Genomic DNA, 22,614 nt, shown 5'->3' with positions numbered 1-22,614 from the left:
CAGTCTGGGCTGCCATTGGCCCCCATCTATCTGTGGTTCTCCGTGTCTCTGTATAGTGGGGAGTGGGCCCTGGGGGGTTCTGGGCTAGGAGGCAGGGATCAGATAAACCCACCACTCTCAGGAAGCAGGTCCCTGGGACAAAAGAGCTGCACTCAGATTGCCAACCTGATAGACCTTGGTCAGCAGCTGTCAGTCCTCTCTGAGACTGAAGACAACAATAGGGGTGGGTAGAGGAGGGGAGTAGCCTGCCCTGCTCAGCAGAGTCTTTGGGGTCTCGGGCACTCACCCTGGCCCCAGCTCAAGCTCCCAGTCATCCCTTACCCTGCTCTGCAGAGTGCCTGGGGCTTGGCTGGACCACGCAGGGTCCTTGGCTGTCTCGTGTATCCACCGGTCTGCCCTGGTGCTCAAAGTCTGGGAGAGGATGCTGGGAAGGTTCTTCTACCAAGCCCAAGATGCCGGGTCACCTCTGCAGGGGGCCTTCTTCCCAATCCCTGCCGGGTCTCAACTCCAGACTGTACAAAGGGCCTAAGATAACTACCTGGGTGCCTTCTGTCCCCCCATCCGTCCTTTTCTCAGCCCTCCTCTTTGCTCACACTTGTTCCAGTGTCAGGCCTCAAAGTCAGGAAGACCTATGTTCAAATCCTGCCTAGAACACTTACTAGCTGTGTTATCCTCAGCAAATCCCTTGATTTCTCTGGGCTTCAGTTTCCTCATCTGTAAAGAAGGGGTCAGCCTCACGGACCTCCAAAGTCCTTCCAGCTCATGCCTTCTCCAGCCCCAGTCCCTGGTTCAGACCAAGCCTTAGTCTCCCGTGTGGGGTTCTGGGCTAGGGAGAGGTTTCCCAAGTCCCCCCGCCAGGACCCTGGAGACCCCCGCTATCCTTCCCCTCAGCCACAGGGACTTGAAACCCGAAAACCTTCTGCTGGACGAGAGGAACAACATCCGAATCGCAGACTTCGGGATGGCGTCACTGCAGGTTGGGGACAGCTTATTAGAGACCAGCTGCGGGTGAGTGATGTGGGTCCCGATCCACCCAGGGCTTCTAGCTGCCTCAAGGGAGGGTGGCCCGGGCTGAGTCCAGTCGGGATGTCCTGCCCAGAGGGCCAAACCCAGCTGGGATGTCCTGCCCAGAGGCCAAGCCCAGCTGGGATGTCCAGCCCAGCTGGGATGTACTGCCAGGGAGCATGCCTGTGCCCATTAAGGCGGCCTCAGCTCTAGTACCCTGGGTCCTGGTGCCATCTCCCGGCCAGTTGTAGGCACTGCAGCCCCCAGTCACACTTCATCAGGGCTGAACGCAGCTGCCAAGGAGGGGGCCTAGTCCTCGCAGGATTCCAGACTCTGGGGCCACATATGTGAGTGGTGGGGAGGGAGTTGCCCGAGAGAGAAGGACCAGGCTGAAAGCAGGATCAACCAACTTCTTGTCAGATGTTGTCTTGGTTCTCAAAGAGAAGAGAAGGACTTCCACAGACTCCAGACCAATCAGTCAATCACTAAGCATTTATTAAGCACCTACCGTATGCCAGGCTAAGCAATGGGCACACCAAGGCAGTGACCCCAGCCTTCAAGAAGCTCTTCTTCTGTTGGGGAAGCAACGTGGACATGCACAAGTCCAGCCACCTCCTCCACAGGGGACTTTACCTATCGAAGTTTCCACATATTTTCCATGTATATATTTCCATATATTCCCAGGTCAGCGTAAGAAAACTCAAGGAGAATTTGGGGGGGGGTTCTGAGGAAGCCTCAGGTGATGCAGCAAAAAATTTAGAAACTCAGAAGTGCATAAAATAGATATATCGTATTGTATAATATCGACGTATCTTTTAATGCCATAATAATTCAGACTTCTCAGGTATAAAGAGAGGGCCAAAAAATTTTACACAGATTTTCCAGATCCTGGGGGCACCGCCCCCCCAAACCTTTGTGATGTGCAAAGGACAGCTGTACGTATAAGATAGCTACAAAGTGACTGGGGGAAACTGAGTCTTTCAAATAGCCTAAGATCCAACAGGGGAAGGTGAAGACTCACCCCTTTGGCATTCCTCACAAAGGGGGCCAATGAACTTGACACCCACAATTCTGGGATCTTAGAGAGGGTTGGCTTCACATGAGACAAGAGAGTAGGGATCGCAGCATTGAGCAGGCATGCCTCATTTCCTTTTTGGACACTTTGAGTAGACTAGTGCATGGGAGGACAGAGGTTGGGGAGTGGCTGCAGCCACTAGACTTTACCTAGATGTCAGCAGGGCCAGCAATAAGGGACTGCATTAGATTCTTGAGCAGAAAGTGGAGCCAGAGGGAGTGGACCACAGTAGAAGAGACTATGGACTAGTTTAGTGGCCAGACTCGAGAAGTAATCAATTCTTCACTGTGTGGGGTCAGTTTGGGACAAGGTCTCCAGAGAGGGCCCCAGGGGTCTGTTTGGCCCTGGGAGTTTAGCATTTTTATTTGTGACTTGGATAAAGACCCATGTTGTATTTTCACCAAATTTCATGATGGCGTGTTTGCCCAGGTTCTGGATAATGGACAATGCTCTTGTGCCTTCCCTGTCACCAAGAGAGTGAAACAGGGCTGCGTGCTTGCTCCCACTCTGTTTAACATGTTTTCAACCATGTTGTCAAATGCTTCCAATGAGGATGAACGCAGCATCAAGGTCAACTACTGAAATGATGGCAAGCTCTTTGATTTGAAAAGGCTACAAGCCAAGACCAAAGTGGAGGGAGTGTTGGTGCATGATTTTCTGTTTGCAGATGACTGTGCACTCAATGCAGCTTCTGAAGCTGAGATGCAACAAAGTATGGATCAATTCTCTCCTCCCTGTGCTAATTTTGGCCTAATTATCAACACCAAGAAAACACAGGTGCTCCATCAGCCGCCACCACACCATCCATACTTGGAATTATCGGTTACAACAAACAGAGAAGTCTTGAATGCTGTGGATAAGTTCACTTGCCTTGGTAGTGTTACTTTCCAGGGATGCACACATTGCCAGAGCTAGCTCAGTGTTTAGGAGGCTCCAAAGAAAAGTTTGGGAGAGAAGAGGTATTAGATTGACTACCAAATTGAAGGTCTACAGAGCCATTGTGCTGACCTTATTGTTATATGCTTGTGGAACATGAACAGTCTACCAGCACCATGCCAAGAAACTGAATCACTTCCATTTGAACTGTCTTAGGAAGATTCTGAGGATCACCTGGCAGGATAAGGTACCAGACACTGAAGTCCTTGCTGGAGCTGAACTGCCAAGTATTCAAACTATGCTTCAGAGAGTGCAACTCCAATGGTCTGGCCATGTTGTTCAGATGCAAAATGTACACTTGCCAAAAAGACTATTTTATGGAGAACTCACATGGGGCAGGCGATCACATGGTAGCCAGAAGAAATGATATGAAGACACTCTCAAGGTCTCTCTCAAGAACTTTGGATTTGACTGTGGAACATGGAAGACATTGGCACAGGACTGCTCAGCATGGTCTGCCCACATCAGAAAGTGTGCTGTGCTCTATGAGCAAGGCAGAATTGAGACAGCACAAAGCAAATACAGGATGCACAAATTTGGGATATCCACCCCAGATAGTCACATCTGTGCTCAACCTGTGATAGAGCCCAACCTCATATTGGTCTGATCAACCATGGTCGGACACACTGAAATTTCACTTTACAATGGTGATTGCATTTTGGTCCCCTTCAAAGACAAAGGACAACAACCAACCAAGGTGACACCAAGCTGGAAGGGATTGCTAACTCCAGACAGGATTCAAAAACACTTGGACAGGCAAGCTCATTAGGCTACGAGGATGAGATGGAATAGGAACGAATGTGAAAGCCAGCTCTTAGATTCAGGAAGTCAGTTTCTGACACACGAACAAGACAGAGGAAGCATACCTAGATAGCAATTTGTCTGAAAGGGATCTGGGGTCTTGGTGGCCTGGAAGCTGGACATGAGCTCCCAATGTAATATAGAAATTGATTGGAGTCTTAGGAGAGGCAGAAGGCCCAGAACTGGGGGCTTGGTGAGCCTACTGGTCTCTACTCTACTCAGACAACATTGGGAATGTTGTGTTCGATTCTGGCACCATAATCAACAACAGACATGGACTGACTAGAGAGGACCAAGTCCATCAAGACAGGGAAGGGCTCTAGGTCCTTGGGATGTTTAGCCTGGAGAAGAGGCAGCATGGCTATGGGGCAAGAGGACAATGGCTACCCTCAGAATTGGATAGGCTGGGTCCCAGAGGGCAGAGCCAGGAGTGTGAAGGGTGAGGTGGGGGCAAGGAGGCAGCTTGAGGTGCTCTCCAGGAGCACTGACCCCCCCCTTCCATGAGAGGTCTTCAGATAAGTCAAGTCAACAAGCAGTTAGCAAGCACCTACTGTGTGCCAGGTGCTGTGCTAAGCTCTGGGGATACAATAAAGGACAAAATCACAGTCTCTGCCTTCAAGTCTAATGGGAGAGACAACAAGCAAGCAACCAATGTACAAACAAAATCCAGTCAAGAAAAATGGGAAAAAATCAGTAGATGGGAAGTGTGAGCTTTAAGACTAGCAGGAAAGACTTCTTCTAGAAAGGGAGATTTTAGGATGGGGCAGGAAAGATGGGCAAGAGTTCTCGGTATAAGGAACAGCCCGGTTCCTCTGGAACAACACTCTAGAACAGCCTGAAGCCAGGAGACAGAGGAAGAGCAAGGAGTCCAGAGTAGAGTGCTGGGGGTGGGGGCAGGGTGGAGTAAGCAATGGAGCAGTTAGAAGGCGGACGTTGTGAAGGCTGTTGGAGCCCAAGCAGAAAGTTCCGTGCTTGCTCCTGGAGCTGACTGGGAATGACCAGCCTTTCTTGAGTGTTGGTTGCTGTCCTCCATATTCCAAAGGACCCAGATGACAGCAGTATGTTGGGGTCCCACAGTGGCTGCTCAGACCGACATGAGCTCGGAAGGCTCTCACGTAGTTCAGGCATTGAGTAGGGGGAAGGGAAGGACTCGATCATCCCTAAGCTTTGGGGAAATCACTTTGGTGACTGGATGGAGGATGCACTTGAGGGGGCAGACACTGAGGCAGGCAGACCCTGCCCTCTTCCCCCAGCAGTGGTCCCAGTGTGAGATGATGAGGGAGTGCACCAGGGTGGGACAGGGTCAGAGGAGAGAAATGTATCTACATCTGAGAGACGCTATGAATGAAGAAAGCACTTACTAAATGTTTACTGTGTACAAAGCACTGGGATTAAAAAAATGTCCCCACTCAAAGGCTCACATTCTATCGAAGGAGAAATCAACGGGCCTTGGCATCAGCTTGGATGTGGGGGTGAGGATCCTGGGGGCCCGGGAGGATGGGGGTACCCTCAATAGATAAGGGGAAATTAACAAGAAGGAAGGGCTGAACTGGGAGAGATGAAGGGTTCATTTATGGACATGCTGAGTTTGAAATGTCTATGGGACCTCTCTGAGATGTGCAAGAGGCAGTTGGCAACCTTGGTCGAAGGTGCTATGGCAAAGATTGCAAGTCAGGTCTTGGCTGAGGCCCCTTTCATCTCAGAGATCCAGTGACCCTGATCCCTTCTCTCCCTGGTACCCTACTTGGGTCCCTAAATCCTACAGACGTGTTCAGCTTCATCTACAACCATTGTGCCCGAGCAACCAGCTGCCTCCCAGGCTCCAGGCAAGAGTTGTAACTGGGAGAGCTTCAAAAGCCTTACACACACACCCATACACACACACACACACACACACACACACACACACCCATACACACACACACACACACACACACACACACTGTAACTAATCATCACTATGTCCACCATGGGTCAGGGAAAAATAAAGGGGACCTCTCTGTCTCCTCCCTTAATCTGTGGGGGGCTTTAATAACCACCACTAGGTATGGCCCTTCTTTTCCAAGAGACATTCGGTAGCTGCTGCCTCACCGCAGGACCTGAGCCTCCTCTGTCTCTCCTAGGCTCCAGCTACCTCAGCCACACTGAGCTTTGGACCCTCACCCCCTGAAAACTGTGGCAGCTGAGGGGTGTCTCCTGTGCCTCCATTTGGGGAAGGTCCTCAGGGTTCTTCATTCCCAGGGCTGGTAGTGAGGGCCAGCTCTTCCAGAAACCAGAGCTGTCCCAGGCCACATCTGTGTCTCCTCCTTCAATGGGTCTGGGAAGCAATGAAGGACAAGGCTGGACTGGATCTGCCTCTCAGTCCTGGGGGCCCTGAAAATCTGGACTGCATCTTCTGTAGCACTTGAGCAGGAATCTTAGGAGGCTTTCCCTGAGCTTCATGTGGCTTCAGACTTCACCATGACTGCCCCCTAGAAAGTATGGGCTATGGCCCTGTAGGCCATGTGGTGCAGTGGGCAGGAATCAACAGCTCTGCCTTCAGAACCTATGCTCTTCACCATGGGTTTGCCCTTGGACAAAACTCTTTCCTCTTTCTGAGCTACCTTAGTTTCTCTATCTCTAACTGAACAGTGGTACCAGCACAGCTCCTTTCCAGGGTTTGCAAAATAATGCATGAACTAAAAGGGAACTGTTAGCTGCAGGTGAAGAGCTGTCTCCCTCCCCTTATCCCCTGTCCTATCCTGCCCTCTGCCCCCCTGGTCCCCTAGGTAGATGATGGCTTCATTCAGGTGATGACTTCAGCTTAGAGGTGCCCATGACTTTCCATTAAAGAATGGAAGCCACCTACACTGGCCTCAGCCAGGTCTATCCATTTGCCTAAAACAAGAACTCCTGAGGTGTCCGTATTTTTCTCATCTCTTTTCTCCTATACCTGGAAGGTGAAGGGAAACTGTGTCCCCTGGCCCTGCCTTCTCTCACTTTGGAAGCCACAGCCTCTACCCTGGAGAACTCTGATCTGGTGTTTGGGAAGTAGTGGTTGGGGCCAGGCCTGGCATGGCTTCAGGGAGCTCTGCCAGGGTGGTAAAGGTCTGCCTCTAGGGGCAGTAAAGCCTTGAGGGGGCTCCTCTATCCCTGGGGAGGGAAGAAAGCTAGAATGCAAGGGGCCTGTCCCTGGCAACTTAACATTGTCTTTTTTTCATCCAGGTCACCTCATTATGCCTGCCCCGAGGTGATCCGGGTAAGTGTGCCTGACCTCTCCTCACTCACCTTGAGTATCCCAGATCCAGGTGCTCTCTCTCTGGACCCAAAGGGTGGGGCGGGGTGGCCCACTGGATGTCCTTCCTTAGGAGTACCCTCCAGATTTAACTAGTCTTGCCCTGGAAAATGTCAAGCATACTCCTAGCCAACAGTCATAGAGTCTGGGACTTCCCCTTTGGTCAAGTAGATGCCAGTTTTTGGCCAGCCTCAAACCCCAGCTCTGCATTGTCTTCCAGGGTGAGAAATACGATGGTAGGAAAGCAGACGTATGGAGCTGTGGGGTCATTCTGTTCGCCTTATTGGTGGTAAGTATCCATCCATCCCCCTGGGACACATGTGCCCACACATACCAAGCCTGGTAAGTCCCATCCCAAGGGACTGCAGGAATCCACAAGGATTGGCCTGCACCTCTAGTGAGAAGCAACTTAGGTCTTGGAGCTGTCCATGGTTCTACGAACTATTACTTCCAAGCTAGCCCCAAGGAGCTAAGGGCAAAGTTGTCCATTAGAACTTGTCTTACCCCACCCAGAGCCCATCTGGATCTCTTGGCCTCTCCTGGCTTCTCCTGACTCTTCCCAGTCCCTCCTACCCCCTTCTTCTGGGATAGCCTGCTTGTTCCTCAGCCAAGACACCAGATCCCTCCCTTCTTCTCTCACTTCCTAGCAGACCTGATGAGCCAGTTAGGCAAGGAGATGCATGCAGGCATGGGCTTCCATATGATTCTTGAACACATGGGCTCTTCTCTCCACTGTACCCATTCATCCATGGCTAGGAGCAATGGGAGGGAAGGTAGTCTTTTGTGGAGGAGGCTACATCATTGCCCCCAGAAAGTCCTCTTCACACAGAATCTTCCTTCCTCTCCTCCCTCCCCCCTTCATGTGGCCTTTTCCTTCCTCCTTCCCTTCCCCACCCCATCTTCACTATTCTGTCTGTGCAGGGAGCTTTGCCTTTTGATGATGACAACCTCCGGCAGCTCCTAGAGAAGGTGAAGCGAGGGGTGTTCCACATGCCGCATTTCATCCCGCCTGACTGTCAGAACCTGCTGCGAGGCATGATAGAAGTGGACGCCTCCAAGAGGCTGACGGTGAGAAGGCGAGCCCCAGGGATGTGGGGCGCCCCACCCAGCCCGTGTCATTCCCTCCCCTTTCCTTCCCAGCCACTCAAGGTGAAGTGAGGCTTGCCTGGCTCTGTGTGTGTGCACATGGATGTACACAGGTGTGCACATGTGTTAGATGTGTGTGTGGGAGCACATCTATGTATACACACTTGTGTCTACACTGGTGCTTTCTATGTGTGCATACATGTACATGGTGGCACATGTGAGTATGTGTGAACATGCATGCATCTAAACCCGTGTGTATGCCTATGCCTGTATGTGAGTGCTTGTGTGTGTGTGCATGTGTGTGCACCCAAGGGAAAAGGGGCAACCTGTGATGGAAGGAGAACAGTGCCAATATGACTGTCTCCATGTTCACACCTGCTCAAAGCACTCCCAATGGGTAGGGTAGAGGTCTAGAACATCATACCCTCTAAGGCCACACTCTCATTCCACCTTCCTCTCCTTGCTGCCTTCTTCCTCCCAAAGCCACCTTGGGGCATCACTAACTTTTGTGCTAGAGATGGGCAGGCATGGGCACTGAGGACCAGCCTGAGTCACCGTGGTGTCCCTCACCCCGGGCTGACTCTGGAGGTAGCATTGACTGGTCTGCCCAGGAGAGCCTCTTCTCCCCTCCACCAGGCCACTGTGTCCCCTCAGGATCAGGGTGAGCATTCTTTGAGACCTTCAGGGACCTTTCTTGTCCCTCAGATTCCAGGTCAGAGGAGGATTTGATGGGAATTGCCTTTTCTTCTCAACTCCAGTTTTCTTCCTGTAGCTGCTCCTTTCTCCCTGCCCTGTTCTGCCCCTTTACCTACCTGAGAGGTTGTCAGTGCCCTTAGCATGATCAGCATGTGTTGCCCTAACTCCCTGGGGGAAAGAAGAGGAAAGGAATCTGAAAGGTAGCTCCTGAACCCCTGCCTGAGCACCTCAGAAGGCCTCCACCAAGTACAGGCGCATCCCAGCTGACCTAGTTCAGCTTAAGCCTCCAAGGTGTCTCCCTAGCTCCTTAATGGGTTTCTACGGCTCAGCTCTAGGGTCAGTGCTGGTCATGGAGGGGGGGGGGGTCTGTCTGGGACCTCTCCCCATCCCACTGTGATCCACAGGGTCCACTAAGCAGGGATGCATCCCTCTCTGCATCTCAGGCTGCAGTCAATTCCACACAGCCAGGGATCAGGGTGGGAATTCTGCATCCTTCCTGTCCTTCCTTCAGAGTCAGCAAGGCCCCTTCCTGTCAGTGAAGCCTAGTGATGGGACCCTTTGACTGGCACACATTCTCTGGTTAATTCCTTTTAGTTCCAATATGGAGTGGTGAGGGAAATGGGAGAGACTGTTACTTTACATCCCAAGACCAATAAAATGGGCCTTCTGCATTCATCCATCCACTCATCAATCCATTCACCCATTCATCCATCTATCCCTCTATCAATGAGCATTAATTAAGCTCATTCTGTTTGCCTGGCTCCATGCTAAGCACTGGGGGTGCCAAACATAGAATGAGATCATCCCTGCTCTCAAGCAGTAGGCATTACATTGCTTGATCGTCTTGATCTCTTGATGTGACCCCAACCTTGGGACCAGAGGGCCAAAGCCCAGACCCAAGGTCCCAGGGCACCTGCAATGACAGTAGCCTTTGACTCTGTCCTGTTGCCTTCTGTCCTTCTGTTCCCTCCAGGAGTCACTGTGGACCCCACCCCTATGCTCTGGTATTTTAAGCAGCCAGCCCAGTTGGCCCTTCCCTTCTCTCAGTGCAGAGTCAGTATTTGGGTCTCAAGAATGGGGCCAGAAAGGAGGTTCCCCAGCTCCCTTCAGCCCTCTTGGCCAGCAGGCCCTTCTGGGCCCAGGTCTTATCCCCAGGGGTAGCTTCTTGAAGGAAGGCCCAAGAGACTAAGACCATTCAGGTTGGGGGGGTTCAGCCTCACCCTGACCAGACTCTTCCCTGCTCTTGCTTTCCCCTCTGGGTCTCAGCTTTCTCCTCTTTCCAATGAAAGGCTAGACTAGGTCTCTCAGAGCCCACCCAGCGCTGCTGCCTGTGGCCTATGGCCATGCTCTGCCCTCTTCCCATTAGCACAGCGAGGGCCCCACTTCTCCTGCCATACTAACTCCCTGTTTTCTTTCCTTGTAGCTAGAACACATTCAGAAACACATATGGTATATGTAAGTAGCTTCAAACCCCCACTAATCTCCTTCCTTGACTGTGGCTGTGACCTGGAGGATGTGTGTGCTAGTGAGAGCAGGAGAAGAGCAGGGACCTGTCCAGCTGGGGCAAGCGTCAGGCTCCCAGGGAGCAGGTCATGGAACTGGGCCCTCAGGGCCCTGGGAAAGGGAGCCTTGGGGCTCTCCCCTGGGCTACAGGGGCATGGGCCAGCCTGACCTCCTCCCACCTCCCACCCTGGGCTGAGCCCCTGGGGTGGGACAGTGTCTGTGGCAAGCCCTGGAACATTGTGGGAGTGGGAGGGAGGCAGGAAAGGAAGGAAGTACCTAGTCAGACTGGCTGACTTTAGGGACCAGGATTCCAGGGTGCCCATGGATGGGGGAGGGCCTGAGTCTGAGCCCAGGACACCCCTGCCTAAGTTCACATCCACCATCCTAGCACAGGTACCAAAAGTAGAATTCACCCAAGGCTGGAAAGCCTTTGAGGGTGGTCAATCTCAGAGGTCAGGGCCCCTCTCCCCACCTCCCTGTCCTTTCCCCAGCTGACTCTGTGGGAGGGAGAAATCCAAGTGGTGGAAAGCCCTTGGTGAATGGACTTTTCTGTCTGTCCACAGAGGGGGCAAGAATGAGCCGGAGCCAGAGCAGCCCATCCCCCGAAAGGTGCAGATCCGATCCCTTCCATCCCTGGAGGATATTGACCCTGATGTACTGGACAGCATGCACTCACTAGGCTGCTTCCGAGACCGAAATAAACTCTTACAAGACCTCTTGTCAGAAGAGTGAGTCCAAGGGCCAGGCTGAGGTTGGGGGAGGGGATGATGGAGAGGTCTGGGACTCACAGAAGGGTCTGGGACTTCTCTCTCCCCTCCTCAGCCTGTGAGGTCCTCCCTCCCTAGCCCCTTCATTTGTCCACTTTGTTGTCCGTCCCAACAACCGCCATCCTGGAGGGCTAGATTGGAGATACCGCTGGCTGGTAGCATCACTCCAGGCCTTCAGGAGTCAATTGCTTCCTTCCTTGGTCCTGGCCAATGGGAAACAAAGCCAATGTTTTCCAAAGGAATGTTTACTGCAAACCCAGAGAAAAGTCAGGATTACCAAGAGCTGACATGACCTCCTCAGGGAGTACGTACCACGCTGGCCTGTTTTATTTTTGACAGGATTCCTAAACTATTAGGTCAGGGGTGACTGGAGATATTTTGGGCAGGTATTTGACCAAGTTGGTGAAAGAAAGTGGGCTGAGGGATAGCCCAGTTAGGTCGATTGAGACCTGGCCAGATGACCTAAAGAGTCGTCATGAGAGTGTGTCTTCAGTGGGGTGGCCCTGGGTTCTGTGCTTGACTCAGTGCTATTTAATCATTTTCTCATGACTTACAGAAAGGTAAGAAAGACCTGCTCATCAAATTTTGGGGTGACACCAACCTGGGAAGGAGAGTTAACAAACTAGAAGCATTCAGGACTCCAAATGATCCTAATAATCTAGAACATTGAAATTTAATGGAGAAAAAAGTACAAATTAGGGAGGTAGGTAGGGCATCTACTATATGCCAGGCACCTTGCCAAGCACCTTGCCAAGCACTGGAGAGACAAATGCTAGCAAAAGAAAGCCTGACAGGTCCTACCCTCAAGGGTCCTGCATCCTGATGAGGGGAGACAAATTGAAAAATGAGTTCAGAAAGCTTGAGGGGTGGGTGGAAAATTAAAGGTTCTCATACAGGAGAAAGTATGGAAGGAAATCCAGGGAATCAGAAGCACAGCCAAAAAGAGAATCCAACATAACTGGTTCAAAAACAATCTATTTCATAAGTACAAGATAGGGAAAACATGGCTAGACCCTAATTCATCAGAAATAGATCTGAAGGGCCAGGGGACCACAAACTCCCTTTGACTCAATAGTGTGATATATGCAGTCAAGGAAATCTTAGAGTGCATTAAGAACTTATTGTCAAGTCTAGGGAGATGGCCATCCCATTCCAAGACCTCTTTCTAACTATGGCAATCCATTTGGGGAACCACAGTTTTGAAAGCACATTGATGAGAAGGAGGGTGTGTAGAGGAGTCATCCAGAATGGGGAAGGTCCTGAGATCCAGGTCATCTGTGTATCTGATTCTGAATCGGGGAAAGAGAAGACGGGGTGGAGGGAACATGAGAGCTGTCTTCAAGTATTTGGGACAACGGGATTTGACCTCAGTGGGCAGAGCCCATCTAATGTGGAAAGCTGCAAAGAAGTAGCTTTAGTTTTGATGTCAGGAACATAGTTTTTTTCTCATTATGAGTGGGCTGCCTCAGGAGGCTGTAGCTCTGCAACACCTGGAGATCCCCAACCAAAAAGATGACTGTTGGATGGGCACTGAATGACCACACACTCACTGAGCTGCTGTCAAGACAATGCTTGGTCAGGCACAGGGTACATAAAGCAGGTGCCTCAGAGGTCCCTTCCAGTGTGTAGAGGCTGTGATTCCAAAAAAGAAAACAAGTAGCAACGAGTTTGTGAAGCTCATAGCCTGATCCTAATCCCATTAATTTGGCCACCATTTGGCTGGGCTGCTTTTTGGATGCATCATCCTTGGGCCTTGTCCTCCTTTGAGTCCTGTCTTAGGTGAAAGGGTCAAGCCTCATTGTATTAACCTCAAAGTCCACCCCTTTCCTCAGAAGTTCTCTCCTGTGGGATCTCAGACTCTTGTCCATGGTCCTGACCTGTACTGTCCTCTGCTCTGTGGCTACCAAATGCACCATAAATTCTCTGTGAGCCCTGACCCCTACACCCTAGAGGAAGAAGGCACTGCCCTATGTGGCCTCCAAGACTCTTCCCTTTGCCCTTTGACTCTGTTGTAATGACTTTAGCAAGCTCAATGGCTCTGGCCCAGGGAGGTCATCTCTCTGCCCCAACCTGCTTCTCTCTGCCTTATTCATCCTGCCTAAAGCAGTGTCACTAGTTAGTGATAAGGGGTGGCATTTACGTAGCACCAGAGCCTATTGGAACCTTTTAACAGCCCTGGGAGGGAGAAGTACAGGAGTGAAAAGCTCATTTTGTAGAAGAGGAAACTTCGAGAGGTGAAGGGCCTCCCAGCTGGTCCACCCCTAAGCTGCTGCTTGCTACAACTTGCTACCTTTTAGGTGTTCAGAGTCTGGTGTCCAAGGCCAGCCCCTGGGTCTAGCCTCTCTAACTACCCCTCTGCTGTATCCCTCCATCCTCTGGAAATGGGTTGAGAGCGGGAAGTCTTCGTCAGACAGGAAACTCAGTGACTCAACAGAGTCAAAAACATGAAGACAAGAAGAGATGGAAAACTGCTATGAGTGGACATGAGACAGACCTGAAACTGTGGGATGGGCTGCACTGACAGGCACAGCTTCCAGACATGGAGAGGTTGTAGCCTCTATGGCCTTTGCTCCGGCCATACCCCCTCTGTAGAACCATTCACTCCTGGAGGGCCACAACTTAAGGACATTCACAGGATCATAGAATTTGGGATTGTAAGGGACCCCAGCTCCTCTAGTTTCATCCCTTCACAAGGGACTCCTCCCTCTAAGATATCAGACAGCTGGCTATCTCATTTCTGCTTGGGAGCACAAGGAGAGGAAACCTGTCACCTCCAGGGACAGCTCTCATGGTTAGGAAGCTTCTTCTGACATCAAGCCTCAATCTACGTCTTTGCACCACCCCTTTCAATGCCTCTGCTCCTGGCTCTGCTCTCTGGGGCAAAACTAATCTCTCCTCTGCAGAGAAACCCCTTAGATACTTGAAGAGAGTTCTCATCTGTCCCCCAATTATTCTCTTCCTCAATTTAAACACTCTCAGCTCCTCCAATTAATGCTCTTAAGTCATGGATTCAAAGCTATTTTGTCCTCTGGTTATCAATGTCCTTACTAATCCTTTTTGCCTAGAAATGAACCTAGTCATGTAGATGAGGTCTACCCTAGGGAGGGCACAGTGGACAATCACTTCCCTATCTCTGGAAGCTCTGCTCATTGTAAGGCAGTCCAAGACTGTGTTAAATTTTTGGCTACCAAATCACCCTGCTGACTTGTATGGAGCTGACCTATGACCCCCATATCCTTTCAAAACACCTGACACCTATCCATGACTCCCCCATCTTATTCTGGTGGAGTTGTGGGGCGTTGTGCCCAAGTGGCATGCCTAACCCTATCCCTGTTTGATCTTACCTTATTAGATAAGCCCAGTGCACTGGCCAACCTGTCAAGATTCTTGGGAATCTTGACTAACATACACTGTGACAGCCAATCCCCACCTCCATATTGGCATCATCTTCAGACTTGATGAGTATTTCATCTCTGCCTTTGTCCAAGTCATTGATCATAATGTGAATTGGCTCAGGGACAAGCATAGTTCTCTGAGGTCCTTCTCTGTAGACCTCCTGCCATAATGACATTGAACAATTAACTCTTCTTTGAGTACCAACTACTCAGCCAGTTTTAAATCCATATGACTTTATTATCACCTACTTTTTCTCTCTATGAGAATGGTATGAGATAATTTATTCAAAGTTTGCCTAAAACCTCAATTGACGCTATAACCTAGGTTCCCCTTTTCAGTTGGTGAGAAAAGGAAATAGTGACTTGGTCTACTTTGAATGAAGTCATCCATAGTGGCTCTTTGTAGACACTGCTTCCTTGTCACCAGCTATCCTTCTAATGATCTGTCCTCTAGTTCTCCCAGAAATCCTAATCGAGCTCACTGGCCTCTGGTGTGCAGGCTCTACTCTCTATACCCTTTTGTGAAAATCAGCCATTTACAAACCAAGCTCATGGCACTTCTTCCATTCTCCACAATGGTCCAAATGTCACTGACAATGATTCAGCAATCACAAATGTCACCAGTTCATGTGGATCAGTTTACTTGACTTCATCCAGCTACTCTCTCACTGGCTCCTCCCTTATCTTTGGGATCAGCTTTTAGTTAGTCATTTTTGTTCTGCTATTTCTAGTGTACACTGCATTGTTCTTGGCAGAGAAAACAAGCACATTCCTTTCTCTACCATCATCGATCCCTGACCCACTGATAAGTTGGAAGAAGGTCAGAAGAAAGTCTCTAGGATGGTGGTCCCAGCTGAGACTGGATCCCTCAAGAAACTCCCCATCAGAGAGATAAAGGGGCACTAGACAAGGCAATGAACAACAAAACTCAGTAGCAGAGATTTCCAGACTTCGGCTTGAGCAAGACCACCATGGTACAGCGGGGCAGGCAGTGTGGAGCCATGTGAACACTAGCTTCAGGGTCAGTAGACCTGGGTTCAGATTATGCTCCTGATAATTCCTACATGTGTGACCTTGGACAAATCACTTCTCCCTGGGTCTTGGTTTTCTTCTCTATGAGATGACAGGGATGAGCCACCTCATCCAGGCGTCTTAGGGGGCAGAGCCCAGGCCTGACACCAAGTTTCCAACCAGAAGCTGAGGTCTACAGACATGGCGGGTCATTGCTTGGATCCCAGTCCTAAAGTTTTTCAGGGTTGTTCTTCTATGCTATGCTGATGTCATTGTGGGCACTGATGTGGTTCTGCTCACTCTGCATCCATCCATACTTGGCAGGATTCTCCAAAATTGTCTTTCATCACTTCCCCTGGCACAATATTTCATTATATTTACATGCTACAAGTTGTTAAGTTGTCCGCCAAATGATGGGCAAAATCTTTAATCCTAGTTCTTTTCTTTCTTTTCCTTTCCTTTCTTATCCCCTTGAGGATAAGTGAGTTTGTTTTATTTTGGACTCTTCCCCTCATGTGCAGCATTATCCTTGCTCCTTCTTAATCCAAATCCATCTCCCGTCTCACCTTTTCTTCTGTTGCATTTGCTGTAAGGCTTCATCTAACTTTTTGTGTGCAGACAAATGTATGTGTGCATTTCACCTTCCTTTGTCTGTTTCAGACAAGAATAATATCTCACCTGATGTGTTTCCCCCTGCTCCATCCTTCGTGTCTCTTCTCACTTACCCCATTTATGAAACACAGAAAGCTTCTCCTCTTTATTTCTTTTGACACTAGGATATTCTTTCTATCCCATATTGTATTCCAACATCTCATTTCATTTATGAAGAAACTGCCAGGTCTTGTATAATCTTCACTGTGGTTCCTTGGTACTTGAATTCTTTCATTATGGCTCCTTGCAGTGTTGGTTTTTCCTTTGACTTGGTAGTCTAGAATTTGGCTATGACTTCTCCTATTGGGTTTCCTTCAGTAAATGATCAATGTACTTTTTCTACTTTCATTTTGTCCTCTGGTTTGAATATGCTTAAACAATTTTTATTTACATTTTTTCAAATTAATTTATTTTAAACTTAAATACTAAAACCTAAATTCAAAATAAGAAAAGAAAAAAAAAGCATTGCCATGTGCGCAGCAGAAGGTAAGAGAGAATTCAAAATATACACCAACGAATTTCCATTTCAAGAAAGCCTATATAACGAATACTACACATTGTGTTCAGAGCTGTCCATCTTGTCTTTGCTTCCTTGTAAATTTTCTTTTATTTCTGCTGTGTTCTTTTTTCTTTGTTCTTTTCCCCCTCTCTCCCCCTAAGAAGGCAGATATATACATACATGCATACATACATAGAGAGATGTGTATATATTTATATACACATGCACAAACATATATATGCTTATATATACACATACATATACTTAAATATCTAAAATCATGCTAATGTATAGACATATACATTCATATGCATCTATGTAAGACCTTACTATACCTCTTTGTTTTCTGTTTCTCTGAAGGTGGATAACCTCTTCCTTTGTAAGTTCGAGTTTTTCCATTATTTTTCTAAGTCTACCAACTTATCGTTCCTACGCCACAGCAATATACCAACCTTATACTGTCCAGTTATTTTAAATAGTCTAAAACAACATTGACTGATACAGCTGACATCTAGTGTAGTTTCCCTATTTTTCTCTTTGATTAAATCTATTTTAGCTTTAACTTTGTCTGAGATCAGGATCACTACTCCTGCCTTTTTTTCCTAATAAATTGTACTCCTGATCTTTATGTCTGTGTGCATTTCTTCTTTCTTATCCCTCCTGACTCCTCTATTTTACTTCTACCCACTACTTTGTCCTCCTATTACTTAACCTACACAGCCCCCCTCCAAGGATCCGTCCCTTCCTTATCCTCTCCTCCCACCATTTTGCCTTACCCTCTCATTTCTATCTGAATTTAGAAGACTTTTATAGCTCTCCAAATATATTTATTATTCCATTCTCATTAATCTAGACACCCTTCTACACCGCCCCCATCTTATTCCCTCATTCTCTTATTTCTTTATAAATTTAGAACTCTTTTATTCTCTTCTAAATGTACATTTTGTTCTCTCTTTAACCTAGATCTGTTGTGAGTAGGGTTCCTTCTAAAAACCCCTCCATTATCCTCTCGTTGCTCCCTATCCCTTAGTTTTGTATTTCATTTTGAATTTAAAAGACTCGTATTCCCTTCTAGATATATTGTTCCCTCTTTAACCTATTCCTAATGATAGTAAGGTTCCAGTACTACCAGTCCTCCTCTCCCATCTAACTCCTCTCCCACCTCATTTGTATAAGATAATTACTCTTTTTACCTTTTCCTAAATGGTTTTACTTTTTAGAATCACATCATACTCAGATCTACCCCAATCTTTCTTTCAAACTACCCAATTACTAATAACAATCTTAAACATACAGTTTACATTTCCTCCCATAAAAAGTAAACAGTCTGTCTTTATTGAGTGTCTTGTCATTAGTCTTTAATGTGGACCTTAGATTTTTCTTGGATCTTGTATGACAAGTTTTCTATTAACTTCAGGATTTTGTTGCCAAAAAAATCCTGAAAATCTGACAATTCATTGGGTGTACATTTTTTCCATTCAGGATTAACTTCGCTGGGTATGACATTTTTTGGCAACAGCCTCTGGTCTTTTGCTCTTCAAAATATGGTGTTCCAAGACCTGCAGTCTTTTAGTGTCTGCTAGCTCTTGTGTGACTCTAGCTGTGGCTCTACCACATTTGAATTTTTTTTTTCTTGCTGCTCATAATATTTTTTTCTTTGATCTGGAGTTTTTGAATTTAACTATGATATTCCTGTAGGTTTTCCTTGTAACATCTCTTTCAGGTGGTAATCAGTGGGGTTTTTTTAATTTTCTTATGAGATGTTTCACATTCTCTTCTATGTTTTCATTCTTTACATTGCATTATTTCTTGGTTTCTTATAACATCACTGGCTTCCCCGTGCAAAATTCTAATTTTCTTCCTTAAGATTCTGGATCTCCTTTTCCAGTTGGTTAACTTTCTTTTCATAATCTTCTTGTTTTTCTTGGATTGGTTTCATTTTTCCTCAGTCTCTCTTATTTGATTTTTAATGTCCTTTTGAAGTTCTATAAATTCTTGTGGGGCAAGTGACCCTGCCTGGAGTTGTTTATTCTTCACAAGGACCAAACCTCAGTCTTGGGATTTTTCTTCAGATCTTCTCCGATTGTCCCAGGAGCCAGTATTCTGCCCCAACTATTATTTATTTTTACCCTCTATGTTTGCCTTGAGGCACTATTTTGTCCTCTTTGTGGTGGAAATCTGAGAGCTTGGGATTTTCTAACCTACTCCACCATTTTCCTAGAATCCTCTCCTTCATTTACATTTTCCTGAAATAGAGTGTCTAGACTAGTTATTATGCTTTCCAGGGAGTCTTACAGTTCCTAAATTATCTCCTAGATTTTCTTTTACAGATCGGTTGTTTTTGATAACAGATACCTTCCATTTTTTTTTCAATCTTTTGATTTTATTCTAATCTGTCTTGTTTCACAGAGTCACTGTTGGGCCTCTTCCAGTTTTCAGGGAATTCGCTACTTGAGTTAGGTTCAGCATTACCTTTCCTAAAATATTTCTTCCCCTTCCAGTTTTTCCTCTAGTTTCTATTCCTTTTGTTTAAATCTCTTGATTCATTTCTTCTAGGCATTCATGTAGTCCTAGTGGAAATTCGTTTTTGTCTTTGAATCAGTAGTTTTGGAGTTAGTCTTTCTTGTTCAGTATTTTTAATATCTTTGAATTCAAAATAATTCTTTGCAGTGTCTTCTCCTTCTTCTTCTCCTCCTCCTTTCCCTCCTCCTCCTCCTTCTTATCCTCCTTCTCCTCCTCCTCCTTCTCCTCCTTCTTCTCCTCCTTCTCCTCCTCCTCCTTCTTCTCCTTCTTCTTCTCCCCCTCTTCCTCCTTCTCCTCCTCCTCCTTCTCCTCCTTCTTCTTCTCCTCCTCCTCCTCCTTCTTCTCCTTCTTCTTCTCCCCCTCTTCCTCCTTCTCCTCCTCCTCCTTCTCCTTCTTCTTCTTCTCCTCCTCCTCCTCCTTCTTCTCCTTCTTCTTCTCCCCCTCTTCCTCCTTCTCCTCCTCCTCCTCCTTTTTCTTCTTCTCCTCCTTCTTCTTCTTTTTCTTCTTCTTCTCTCTCATTTCTCTAGTCTGAATTGGGACTATGATCTATGGCCAAGATCTGTTCCCTACTGTGTGTTGGTTGTGGTAGTCAGCTCTGGTTGGTTCCCTTTCTTGGGTGAAAGAATTAAACCAGCACCTCACTTCTGAGCCCTGATACCCAGAAGCTCCTTACTCTCATTGTCTCCAGCAGCAGGTCCTAGGCTCTTGTCCCTGGGTCACCTGTGTTGCCTTACTGATGCCCACCTTCTGAAGTTCAGTACTTCTGGATCTTGGAGGTTCAGAGCACTGGATCTTCAGGACCCTCTGTTATGTGTCAGGACAGAGTGACAAAGACCTCGGACGTCCCATGCTGAACACTGCCATGAGGAAAGGCCCATCACACTGGTCACTGCTGATATTGGTGTCTTCTGAGGTCCAAACTATGGATTTCAACAAATTTTAGACTGCTTCAGAAGAGCCCTCAGCCATTTGTCTCCACATAAAGAGACCTGTAGGCTGTACAGTCTCTGGTCAGTTCCCTATACACTGGGAAGCAACTTTAGGGGCTGATATTTCTGAGGGATCCCCTTTCTTTCTGCCTATGGGATGATTTTTTTAATGCAGTTCAGGGATATATAAATCACTTATTATAGTTTCTCATTGGATATCTTGGTCCCGTTGCTATCTGGTGTAATTTTCGCTGTAGTAGGGATGTGGGAGCTGGGTGGTCTTCCTCCATTCAGGCAGCCATTTGGGCCCAAGACAATGAGAAATATTAGAACAAAGGATTGACTGAAGACATTGAAAATGTTTGTTTCACCTGGAGAAGATAATACTCAAGGGAGAAAAGATAGGTATGTCCAAGTAATTTTGGCTTGTTCTGCTTGGTCCCAGAAGGCATGGTTTCAAGCAAAGAGGGGTAGCGGCAAAGAGGTAGATTTAGCCATGGCATCAGGAGAAACTTCCTAGTGAACTCTGTGATTCCATGAAGGTGTGTGAGTCAGAAGCACCATTTAATTGGAATGTTGTGTGTGAAGGGGAACCATGCCTAATAAATCTGGAAAGGTCAGCTGCAGCCAGACTGTGAAGAGCCTTGAATGCCAGACAGAGGAATTTTTATTTTATCTTAAGGTGCAAATAACAAAGGTTATTTCCTCTGCTGATTGGGTGTGAGGGGTGAGGGAAGACTTGAGGATAATGATACTGAGACTGTGACTCCAGTGAGTGCAGGGATGCTGATGCTTCCCACAGAAATGGGGACATTGGGAAGAGGAACCATTTTGAGGGAGATGATCCTGAGCTCCACTTTGGACATGTTGAGTCTGAGGAACATCCACAGCTAAGATCCAACTCTGGCAGGAAGTGGGAGAACTGCGCTTCCTCTTAGGATGGAAGAATCCACTCACCCCCAACAACCTGGCAAAGGGGCAAAAGGCCCACCATGGGGTCTCCTGCTCTCAGACCTCTCACCATTTCTGCTTCTAAACTTTCTCTTGCATCCATTCTCTCTACCTCATTCCAAAGGCCACTGCCCAGGGTCAGACCTACATGCCCATCTGCCTGGACCGCTGCTATCGTCTCCTAACAGACCTCCCTCCCTCTGCTCTCTCTCCTGCGGTCCATACCTGCCACGTCCCCTTTCCTTCTGCATAGACCTTGTCTTATCCTCTCCAGTGCTGAAGACCCTTCGGGGGCTCCCTCTATCCTCCAAGCCCTTAGCACACCATTCAAAGCCTTACAAAATCTGACTCCAGCTTTCCATTGTGCTTTCCAGCAATTGGATGGCCAGCAACTGGACACCTTCCCTTTAAAACCCAATGTAAATGCTTTCTCCTACAGGAAGCCTTCCTGGATCCCTGGCTTGGTAATGACGGAGAGTTCTATGAGAGGGAAATCGGATTTCCTTTTAAGTTTTTTGTCTCCCCTGTAAAGGAGGCAGCTGGTGCTGCTGGGCCTGCTGTCGTTAAGACCTGAATTCAAATGCGGACACAGATGCTTACCAACTGGGTGACCCTGGACCAGTCACTGAACTTGTCTGCCTCAGTTTCCACAACTGTAAAATGAGGATAAAATAGCACCCACTTCAGGTTGTTGGAAGGGAATCAATGCACAGCAAAGGAGAGGACATTGAAGTGCCTGGAACATAGTAGGAGCTTAGTCAATGCTTGTCCCCTTCCCTCTCCTACCATGGTCAGCACAGGGCTCTGCGCAGCAGGTGACTCATAACTGAGTGTCATAGCCTAGTAGAAAAAACAGAGCTGATGTGAAGAGAAAGGATGAGAAGCAGACTTCCTGAGAGTGCAGTCAACTGAGCCCAGGCAGTGGTTCTTGGAGCCTGCCCTGTCCCCCGATGGGCTGAGGTGGGGAGAGCCAGAAGGGCAGAAGCCCAGCTCAGCCTCCTTCCCAGTGCCAGGCCTGCTCATCTGAATTAGCTGCAGAAGGGAGCCGCCTTAGAGGGGGCACTAAGTGTCTTCCCTGCTTTATTTTTTTCTCTTTCCCTCTTTTCTTTTCTTCAGGGAAAACCAAGAAAAAATGATCTATTTTCTCCTCCTTGACCGGAAAGAAAGGTATCCCAGCCATGAGGATGAGGACCTTCCCCCACGGAATGAAATAGGTACAGGGCCTGCCCCCCTCAGCATGTCCACCTCTCTCCCCAGCCCTCTCTGAGGGCCATGTCTCTCCCGTACAGACTCCTTTCTCAGACAGGTTCTCTCTCCCTATCACTGCTGAAGATCACACTGCAAGCAGGTCTTGGGCAGCATCCCACCCTGTGCCCCACACAGCTGCCCCTGCCAGGGTCCTTTCCAATGATAAAGGGTAGCATTATAAGCTCCCACTGTCTTCAGTGGGTGCCCGTCATCCCCACCAGCTCTACCCACCAGTCACCCACAAAGATTTGGGCAGTGGAAATG

General features: G+C 48.0%; 1 protein-coding gene across 2 annotated transcripts in view; it reads left to right on the top strand.

Annotated features, from left to right (window-relative positions):
- BRSK2 (BR serine/threonine kinase 2) overlaps positions 1-22,614 on the top strand; it is a 155,254-nt gene that overhangs the window by 96,235 nt on the left and 36,405 nt on the right. For both annotated transcript variants that reach the window (XM_072639514.1, XM_072639515.1), the window contains exons 5-11: positions 892-1,008; positions 7,022-7,055; positions 7,312-7,380; positions 8,013-8,159; positions 10,297-10,328; positions 10,940-11,104; positions 22,219-22,316. In XM_072639514.1, coding sequence (XP_072495615.1) covers positions 892-1,008; positions 7,022-7,055; positions 7,312-7,380; positions 8,013-8,159; positions 10,297-10,328; positions 10,940-11,104; positions 22,219-22,316 — 662 coding nt within the window. The remainder of the gene's footprint in view (positions 1-891; positions 1,009-7,021; positions 7,056-7,311; positions 7,381-8,012; positions 8,160-10,296; positions 10,329-10,939; positions 11,105-22,218; positions 22,317-22,614) is intronic.

Source organism: Notamacropus eugenii, chromosome 2 (genome assembly GCF_028372415.1).
Source record: "Notamacropus eugenii isolate mMacEug1 chromosome 2, mMacEug1.pri_v2, whole genome shotgun sequence".
NCBI lineage: Eukaryota > Metazoa > Chordata > Mammalia > Diprotodontia > Macropodidae > Notamacropus > Notamacropus eugenii.
The sequence above is the reverse complement of the archived record's forward strand: the minus strand, read 5'-3'. Positions and strand labels throughout refer to the sequence as shown.